Genomic DNA, 10,956 nt, shown 5'->3' on the forward strand with positions numbered 1-10,956 from the left:
TTGGGCAATGCTGGCTTTTCGCATGCATCCCGATTTCAACACTACTTGAAGGAAAATTTTTATCAGCGTGAAGCCATATCGCCTTTAAAATTATAATTGTATCAAAGGGTTACGAATGAATAAGTATACAATCATAAAGAATGACATAATGAGCTCCAAGAATGACAAGAATTGATGTGATAATTATGTTCTAAGATTAAGGATTCACTGTTACAATAGTATAGTATCTTCGGCATTGAAGATTAGGCCTGGATAGGCCTGTCGCCGACGACAATGTTATCTATAAGCAAATGGATTGTATTTATTTATAACATACTCCAAATAATCCTGTACGAAATGATTACATTGAGGTAAAGGAGAGATACTATTTAAAAAAAAATAATTTTTGTCTTATATTATTTTTTTAGACAAAATTTCATACAAACGGGACGATTCCTTTAACTAAAAAGCTCAATTCAATGATTAATTCTTGAAAAGCTACTGAAAGTTAATGCTTTCATTAATTCTCAAGACATCGGAATTCTAGTTGTTAGGGCATTCCTCTTCACTTGACAGGTGCGATGATGTACTTCCGAGTGATGATGTTGATACAATGACAGGTGACTGTGACAGGTTTGCAAGCATTTCTTTGGTGATGAGGCTCTGAATCTTTTCTTGCAACATTATGAAGCTCCTGAAAGGAAGTTGCCTCAATTGAAAATTAATATGTCGAGTAAATACATCGTATTGATCCAATGCTTGGTTTGAAAACGACTGTTCACGCAAAACAATATTTTGTAATTTGTCGATTGCCCTATCAACTCTTGCCGATTGTTCTCTCTTCGAAAATTTTGTGATTCGTCTCTTCTTTGCCGCTGGCGTCGCAAATTGGCGCTTTGGGACTGACGTTTCTGCTTCATTTTCTGTACTGATATTGAACGGAAGGCCATCATCATCATCATCATCATCATCATCATCGAGACATTCGTCATCTTCGACTTGTTGATCTTCTAGGACATCAGCTTCTTCAGAGCCGCATTTCTGAAATAAATCCAAATGTAAAATTTAATAATGCTATGCAATTGTTTAAATCTTAGTATCTGCATGGAATTTAACACATAACTAACATATACGTATTACTATTGCAGCAGGTACATCAAATTATGGACGAATGGAAGGAAATACAGAGAAACTCTGAAATCAATTTGTAAAATCACATTTTACAATTTGCTGTGGTGCATTGGAGGGCAAGAACGTAGCCATCAAACGGCCTCCTGGAAGTTGTGCAGAATTTTACAACTACAAAGAAGGATACAGCATAATACTGCTGGCTTTAACGGATGCTGATTGTAAGTTCATCTATGTTGATTTGGGCACAAATGGACGCGTTAATGATGGAAGCGTGTTCACTGTTCATGTTATCTACTTTGAAAACTGCTCACGACAACAACAGCCTGAATTTGCCTCCTGACCACATTATTGTAGCAGACGATGCCTATCCCTTGTCAACTAATCTAATGAAGCCCTTCTCAAGAAAAAACTTGTCCCTAGAATAACGTATATTCAACTATCGCTTATCAAGAGCAAGAAGAGTTGTTGAAAACGCGTTCGGAATATTAGCAGCACGATTTTGAATGTTTCGAAAAAAAAATCGAAGTTGAGGTCTCTACAGTTGACCTAATCGTGCAAGCCGCATGCACTCTTCACAAGTGGCTGCGCACAGTATCGCCAGCTACATACTTTGAAAAGGGATGGACCGATTTTGAAGACACAAAAACAGGAGTGTTGCATCAATGGCTGTGGCGTACAGCAGCAATCGAGCTACCACCCCTATAAAGGCCCGTTTACACTAGTGGCAACGACATGTGCTTTGAGTCGTTTGCTGCAGTGCCTCACCGCGCACAACCGTTCACACTACTTTTGTACTCAGTGGTTTGAGACCGCGCGCTTTGAACACTAGTTGCCGCCTAAACGTCAATGAGGATGGATGTAACCGAATTTGAGCTGTGGGCCATTGTTCTCGGGTGTGCTGTCGTCCGTCATTCTTCGCACTATGCCAGTTGTAAACGAGAATTTAGCATAGGCATCATAATTAGAGAACTAGCACATTCAAAAAGATACAGTTTATAAAAAAATAGTCTATTCTTAAATAAAAAGTTCTAATATTCGTACCGATATCATTACATCATTTGAAATCGCTAAACGGTAATGCATAAATTGTCAGGAGTTGCTAAAATCACATAAACTAAACACGTCATGTAGAAATAACTTACATCATTTGCATTTCGATTTTTGTACTCCTTTGAACGAACACTCCATATGCATTCATTTCCTCTATAAAGATCAATTAGGCTCTCTTACTAGAGTTACTTCAAACGAGAGTGGTGTTAGTCGACATTTGGTGTGTCGGACCAGCGTACTCAATCAACCTTACTACTACTAGACCACAGACAGCTATCTACTAACTAAGAATTTAAAAGCAAATAATAGTCCACAAAAATTCACATCTTTATAGAAAACGTTTCGGAGACCAGCTTCATCGTCAGTTCGTAGAATCTAGAATCACAAATCAGAAGTCCAAATGTCACAAATTAATACATTGAAACCATAGAACGAATTGAATTTCTTTAATTAATTAATTTAGATTTTTAATTTGATTTAAATTTTTAATTTAATTTAAATTCTTAGTTAATTTGCGATTTAAGCATACAATTGATATCAATTCTTTAATAGCTATCTACTAAGCGCCGCGCTTGTGTTGCATGAGGCATGGCCCCTGTCAATCGCTAGCTCGTCAATCGGTCAAGAAGCGCATGCAGAGGCTGCAAAGCGCCTCTGCATGCGCTTTGAGGCACTTGATTCTCGTGTATTGCCCATAGTGTGAACGGGCCTTAAGAAGTACTCGTGCAGTGAACTCCCACTCCAAAAAAGCACCGGAAAGAAGGAATGAACTAGATGCCTACTTCAACAACGAAGGTCTTTGGCAAGTGAAAGCTATCGGAAAGTAAAATTTTCAAATTAAAATTAAAGAAAGAATTTAATATCTTTTCCACATTAATCTACGGATTTGGCTTATCCTGTTCAATTACAATAAAGGGAATATTAGTTAGCGTTTCGGTATACGTTCATTATTCAATAACCTTGAATTTAGAAGTAAGTAAGTATCAATAAAAACTTTTAACTTTTTTCACTCATTCTAAGCAATGTTCCATCTTGGCTTGATTGATCGCCATCTTAGATTGATCGGCCATCTTGGTTGGAGGAGTGTTTGAATGGAGTTTTACCTACGGCTGCTCACGTAGCTTGCTTGGTGCAAACAACGTCGATGTAAGCGTGTTTTTCGACCGGGGACTAGGTATATCGTGGTTTTTCGTTTCGGCGTTCATTATACATATTCAGCTCCGAGCTGACTATAGGCGAGCTGACTGCGTAAAATCTGACTGGGCGACCGTTACTGTACTGACAATACGCAAATACCCCATACGGTCTCGATCGAAACTGCTGGAGTGAGCTTGTTGCCAGACCGTTTTTTTTTATTTTCTTGCTACTCAAGCAAGCTTTTTTTTATTTTCTTGCTATACTCATGCAGCTTGCTTGACACAAACTACATCGACATGTGTTTTTGACTGGCATGGCCAGATTGTGCGAGTTTGTTTTGGAGCTCGCTATACTCCGCTTTCAGCTGACTGTAGGATTGGCGTCACTATTACATGACCCAAGCTGAATCTGGCGGCTATCCATGGCGCCGGTAGCTTACTCGGCTAAGCCACTGCTCGGCCTGCGGTCTGCTGCAGTAGCCCTTAATCCAACCGTCTCTGAGAAAGTAGATTTACTCTTCGCAATGTCACCCACGCCTCGCATGTATTATCGTGGATGCCGGGTGGCCGAAATAGGCGTCCTGCTGCCACCTATCGAGCAGAGCGCGACAACGGTGTGTTCGTTATCACTGGCAATAGGCCGTTGCTACGGTTGAAATCATTTGCGAATAACTCAACGTCTGCGGATGCTGCTGCTGAGTATCGGCCTATGTCGACCTGTAGTCCTCAAAACCTGCTTAGCGTTCATGTTGATCGCCACTGTGCGCAGCCGTGCCGCCAGTTATCTTTCGGCTGCCTCAACATCCGTTTGCTGAATAACAAGGTTGACGAGTTCCTTCACATTTGTCACTCCCACGCACTCGATGTCGTCTTCATGACCGAGACTTGGCACGACGCTGGCTCGGTTTGCCACCCATCGGCTCGACAGCTGAACGACATTCTGGCCACCTTTGGCATGGTTTGTCATGTGACCTTACCAACGCACGCTCTTCTTTGTTCTAAAATAAAGTTATTTTGGCGCCAGGAGTCGACGTTCAACCCAGCGATCTTCGAGCGCTGTGGCGTTAGCTAGACAAAATCTTGACAAGAGGTCATACTGAGGCTTCGGGTGACGTAAGCGTGGAGGAATTCCATGCGGTTTTTTGAAAACAAAACTCCTGCTGTGCAAGCAACGTCGGCCGATGCTCCGCCGGCAGCATTTGCGTAGTGCCCCTTCGACTGCGTACTCCAAGAATTCGCTCGCGTCGCAGCTGACGACATCATCGCTGCAGTGCCCGTGCTGCCTAACAAGCAGTGTGCCAGCGATCCTCTGCCGACGTCGTTACTTAAGGGAATTGTTGTAACCCTAGCACATTTTCTGGTCGAACTTTTCAACCTCTGCTTCACTGACGGTGTGGTTCCGATGAACTTCCAATCAGCTTACATTACGCTTTATGTAAAAAACCAGAGCTTGACGCTTCCGATCCCAAATCATATCATCTCCAACCTGTCGGTTTTGTCGAAACTCCGGGAACAAGTTGTGGCCCGACAGCTGAACAACATTCTTCAGCACTCCGGTCTCGTGCCTCGCCTCCAGTCTTCATACCGTCATCTCCACTCGACGGAAACCGCTGTGCTGAAGGTGATTTCAGACATTCTGCGAGCAGTAGACCGCGACGACATTACGGCACTAGCTTTACTCGACCTGTAGGTCGCGTTTGGGGCGTTCGACCACGCTACCTTATTGCGCCCACTTGACGAATAATTCGGCCTGCGCGGTACAGTGCTGTTGTGCTTTGAGTCCGATGCATCTCAACAACTGATTCCAATGCGTTCAACGTTGGAACCCTTGTAGGCCATCATTAGTCAATTGTGCCGTGCCACGGGGATCAGTTCTCGGCCCGATCATCTTTCAGTAATATACTGTCGACATATTGCATATTGTTCCGAGCGAGCCGTTCATTGTTAACGCGCTGTCGGGCAGATAACGAAGTATCGAAAAATGAGATACACGAGAGGTTCTTTCCTTTCCTTATATCTTGTAAACTGAAACGACAAAGAAAATCTTATTACAAAAAAGTACAATATTCGATACCTAATAATGACGAATTTTTCTTGTAATAAAATTAGGAGTCGTAACAACAAAGTAGCAGATATTCCGGCCTTGAAGATAACGACTTACGTGGTCCCGAATGTGGACAACGGCGTATGACATAGGTACTAACTTGAGGTACAAGGCTGAGATAGTGACAACGGACAAATTTGAAATAGTAAGACTTAGCGAAATTGCGTGTTCTAGTTCTCTTTATGGCGGTGACAGTAACTCGGGTGTATGGAAGCCGCCACACATATAATCGAATAATGTAGTTTGAATCCGCATATGTTCGCCGACGTCACCCAAATTTGTGGCCAGGGTTGCCAGACGGTCTTTTTTCCGGACAAATTCCGCGATTTAGTATTTGTCAACTGCGTTGGCCGGCTAAAATTTATGATAAGGGCGATCCCTAATTGAATGGTAAAAACTGCAATAAATGAAATTTTTACATTGGAACTTACAAATATACTAGTACATATTGAGTTATAGGCCTTTTTTTGTTCGCGGACTTAGCCACTTTTAAAGCCATCTGGCAACCCTGTTTATGTCTACTGTGCACCGGCTGTTGCTGCAGCTTTGCAGGATCGAATGTCTGTCTGCATGGACGCCGTCTCAGACTGGATGCGCTCCAACCGGGTTCAGCTCAATGCAGCAAAAAACCGACTTAATTTGGTTTGCGACTGCTCGGCACCAGCATCAGCTTCCGGCTAACCCTGTTCGCGTGGGCTACGAGTTTGTCGTGCATGCGTCCGCAGTTTGCAACCTGGGCATTCATTCTGCTGCAATCGGAACTTTCTATGAACAATCACATTGCCAAAGTCACCACCGCTTGTTTTGGCGCTCTGAGACGAATACGTGGCATCAGTCGCTGTCTTTCGAGGCCGGTCCTCGAGGCCCGTAGCGCAAGTTCTATACGTAGCGCTCGTTCTGACCAGATTGGACTATGGTAATGCCACACTTTATGGACTTCCGACCAATGGCACTTAATAAACTGCAGTGATATAATTGTCCAGAAGTGTTGAAGGCTACGTTCCGGAAGGCAGGAATCATGATGTTCCATTACATATAAGACAATGATGGTCTTCGGCAGGCGACCCAGCAGCGCACGCAGTTCAAGTTCGCTGTTCTGACGATCCCATGTCTGCAGCGCGTGTCGGATCTGCCTTCTAGAAGACGATTGCAGGTTAGGTTACGTTACGTTAGGAGTAGCTGTTGCGGTAAGGCATGCTGCGCTCCGGCCAGTTGGGATCCGGCCTGTGACCGAACGGCGCTGTTCTGGTGGGCGCTTTGTGTCAAAAGCTGTGAAGATGCCCGGCTGCGTTACGCTCGGGAAGGTATATGAATAGCACTGTGGACTTGGGCTATGCTGACCTCTAGCTATCCACCCTTTCCTGATGACCACCAATAAGCCGCGGATTAAGCCATCCGTCGGTAACCAGCCCGTGACATCATCTTGCTTTAAATATTAGGAGCTTTACTCTACCACATTCTGAAGCAAATAGCCCAGAGAGTAAGGGTTATGCACCACTGAACGTTGCATGGAATCATCACTTCATACCCTGACTTAAGCTCGAACTGTAACTTGCGGACAACGGACTGCGACCAACCTGGGCAGGTACTTTCAAACATTGCCAAGTGGACGTAAATTCTTGAACTTAAGCTCAAGAAGATACGTCTAGCGTACGATCAGCGTTTTTTGACACCTTCAAAACTTTCGTACGACCGACTTAGCTAAGACCGTACCTTCAAACCATGTTGCATGTCAGTCAATCACAAACTCGCTTACATCCTTTGTTTACATCATGAGTCACATGACGCCACATGACGCCATGCTTCTGTGTTCAGTTATTTAAAAATTTTGTCTCTTTTTAAAGAATTCTAGACTCTTTTAATCTAATATTTTGATGACAAATGCCGTTTTAAGATAGCAAACTGTTATTTAGTGATTAATATGACATAATGAACAACGAGAATAATAGAATTTTAGTAAGTTCATTTTTTAGCTTCACCCGTCAGATTCGTTTTCTGTTGACATATACTAAGAAAAAATTCATTTGATGCATGACTAATAAAATTTTCTTAATATCGAATAAGGATATTTTTCTAAATCAAAATTAGAGGATTTACCTTAAAATGATACTAAAGTCTAGACACTAATATGATACACTAGTCCAGACACTATTAGAGACTAGATACTAGTAACTAAATGATTACCAATCGCTTCGTTCACTCAAAAGTTGCTCGTCCTCCACTTACGCGACCTTTCAATCGGCGCAAAGTTACGTGCTCGTAACGTACTGCAAAATGTTTTGAAGGTACCATTATTTGAAGTTACGAGCACTTAGCGGACTTACGCTGCACTTAAGCCGCTACGAGCACTTAGCAATGTTTTGAAAGTACCTGCCCAGGTCGCCTGTGGAACTGCATGCATCCTGCCGTGCACCACAAGACGGTCACTTTTAGCTCACAACATCCGGGGTTAGGTTTCAGAAAGCAAAGTTCTGTTCCAAAATCTATCGTCCGTCGACGAGTGACTTCCGAAGCTTTGCTAACTTACGTAATTTTTAGCTCACAGCATTTGGGGGTTAGGTTTCAGATAACATAGTTCTGTTCCAAAATTTATCGTCCTACGACGCGTGGCCGTTCGACCGTAGGCTGATTCGACACGTGAGACAGATACGGACGGCTCCGGCGCGCGACGTCCAGGTGGTGTAAAATTTTTTGCGCATTGGCAGACGATGCTGGGCCCTTTTACGTCAGGCTATTTTTCTGTGGGCTGATTGATCTAATTCAACGGATATGATCTGTCTGGTGGCTTGCGGCTAATAATGTTGCAGTCAAGAAGTGTCATAGGCTATGTTCTTGAGGGAAGGGATCATGAAAATCCATTCGAAGCACGGCATGTGGTGGTCTCCGACAGGCGTCCCCCGTTGGCGACAGAGCGTTTCCGGTTGCCGCCGCCAGAACCTGTAAACCGTCTGCCGGCTTCTGTAACTTCGGTTCCTTTGCTGCAGGAGTTTCGTCGACGCCTAAAGACGGAAATATTTCGTAGAGCGTATGAGTCTTGTGCTTAGTCATTTTATCCGTTCCCATCCTTTCTTGAGTCTATTTATTATTCGATTGCTATCAATGTTATGCGTAACGTGCCCTCGAAGTTCGTTTGAACCAGACGCCACGATAAATGCTTAGTAGAAGAATAATGATGTATTATAAATTCTCTGATCAATCCTAAAATAATTTAAATGTAATAAAGAATTATCACTTAAAATGTCCGCTCGAGTTCAAAATTTTTTATAGATAGTTAATTGATTGTGTGCATTTCTTGCAGTCGATTTGATTGACTTATTGTATTTTGGAAGATTTATAATGAGGATTTTAGTATCACGTTACGAAAGCCGTTTGATTTTCAATGAACTTGGAAAAGAATGCTAGAAGTCAAGTGCTGAAATAAAAAATGTATAAATTATTGGAATATTGAATTAACTACAAGAACTTTTCACTTACGCGGTTGAGACATTTATAACACGCTGATTAACTAGTTTGGCTGTTGCGTGAAGTACACAAGGAAATTTATTTTAGGCTAAAAAAGTCAGTGAGCTGTGGAATAAAGGGGTTAACTTTTCTGAAATTATCAAACATAATTTGTTGCAAATTTTCTGTAACTAGGTCTTTGTTACTTATTTGGAATAGGTTCACTTACCTGATTAGACTGAGATTTTCGCGGGACAACTACGTCGTTCAGAAATGAATCGGCCGTTTTGAACCACAGTAGCTTTGGCGTATAAACGTCCGTCCCAGCTCCGCTTGATTTTGAAGAGATCACCTTTGTTAATTCGACTTTGTAGGTTGATCTTATGTTTCTAATTCTTGCCCTTAAAAATGTAACATCAGGAACGATCAAACCTTGACAAATAAGGTCTTCCTTTAGTTTTCCATGACTAGTCTCTCGCTTAGTTTTGTTGGAATAGTCCTTATGACGTACATTCCAAAGTAATTCATACTTTTGGAAAGTCTCCAAAAACAATTCAATATCGTCCGGACTCCACTTCACGTTCTTCTTAGAGCAGCCGTTTGAACAAGACATACTCACATCACTTAAGTCACTTGGCACAAGCAAGAGAGAGAGCAACAGTTGTGCACACTACAGCGGCCAAGGCGGTATGGGGCACACTCGTGTGTTCTTGGTGCAATGCACCATCTAGTCACTTCCGAAGACGTTAAGCATCACAAATATTTGGAGTCGACTCGACAAATCGACGCGACTACTCGCCCCGTGTATAAGCACCGTAACGGCCAAAAACTAAGTACGTCACCAGAAATAATTCCTTAAACTTCAGCCAGCTTAGTCAGGCATCACTAGACCTCAAAAACATCAACATATATTATGGCCATTGTAATAATAGTATCTTCTTCTTATTTTTTATTCTTATAAGAGCACTGGAAACTGGTCTCTTGCCTAAAATGATTTTAGATGCCTAAACTGATTTAGTCCTATAACAATCTGAAAATCTGAAACAAAAAATAAATAAATAAAGTAATACTAGCAAACAAATAGAAAAAGAACAAAAATTGAAACAAAAGAAAAACAAAATTGAAACAAAAGAAAAAAATACAATAACACAACAGACAAAGACAAACAGGAAACAGAAAATTTTTGCATGTGTACATAACAGTAGTGTTTAAACTGCTTGTGCTTATAGTAACTACATGGGTATGGGATACAAAATTGGCAGCTACTACTACAGCCAGCTATCAGGCAGGTTTTCATTTCAACAAATCAATATTTAATCCCATATTAGTCATTGTAACCATGCTGCCTAACTTGCGCCACACATGAGATCGTCACGTTAACTGAAGGTCCAGCCTGGTGGCCAGGGGCCTGGGAGCTTGGAGATTCTCCAGCCTGGGGGCCTGGAGATTCTCTCGGCTCAACAGCCAAAGCAAGAGAGAATTACTCTGACTGCAAAACAACTCAAAACACCATCTGCTGTGGGCAGGATTATGACGGAGAATAGGGAAAGCTGTGTAAAATGGGGGAAGAGTAGCACTCCTTACAGTCCCTGCTTCAGGCAGTCCCTGCTTCACTAAACTAAATATCCCTAATTCTATAATAACTGCATAGAATTATAATATAACATCTTTCTAAAATAGAAATTTTATGCATTATATTGTCTTTCCATAATAGAAGCACACAGTTGAGTGTGGGGGAGGGAATTTAAATTTAGATTCTTGGTTCCCACAAGTCTTGGATGCATTAAGTAAACTCAGGGTTAAAAAAGTGAGTAACAAGATACTACGGCAGTAATCAACTTTTCAGCAAAGTGTCTGTAGAGTCTTAGTTGAAATTTAACATGAGGCAACTGTATTAACAATTGCATCCTGGGTGACACCAGAAAAAGGGCCTCCTCTCAGCAATTCTTTAAATTGACTGAAACATAAGTGTGGTTAAATTACTAGTAAGATTAGTATGAGCAGGGGCATGAATATGACAAATTTAGCAGCAGGTGATGAATGGTTTCTGAAGACTCACAAGGACATAAGGGGCTGTCAACCAAGTTGAAACGAGCAAGGTGTGCTTCAACTCCG

The 10,956-nt window shown here is 42.0% G+C and overlaps 1 protein-coding gene across 1 annotated transcript; it reads right to left on the reverse strand.

Moving 5' to 3' along the window:
• Nucleotides 1–78: 78 nt before the first annotated feature.
• On the reverse strand, nucleotides 79–9,879 carry LOC108669808. The gene is made up of 2 exons (XM_018157218.2): nucleotides 9,071–9,879; nucleotides 79–1,020 (listed from the first exon to the last, which is right to left on the reverse strand). The coding sequence occupies exons 1-2, from the start codon at nucleotides 9,452–9,454 to the stop codon at nucleotides 523–525; spliced, it is 882 nt and encodes a 293-aa protein (XP_018012707.1). The 5' UTR covers nucleotides 9,455–9,879; the 3' UTR covers nucleotides 79–522.
• Nucleotides 9,880–10,956: the final 1,077 nt, after the last annotated feature.

This window comes from Hyalella azteca, unplaced genomic scaffold, assembly GCF_000764305.2.
Source record: "Hyalella azteca isolate HAZT.00-mixed unplaced genomic scaffold, Hazt_2.0.2 contig10992, whole genome shotgun sequence".
NCBI lineage: Eukaryota > Metazoa > Arthropoda > Malacostraca > Amphipoda > Hyalellidae > Hyalella > Hyalella azteca.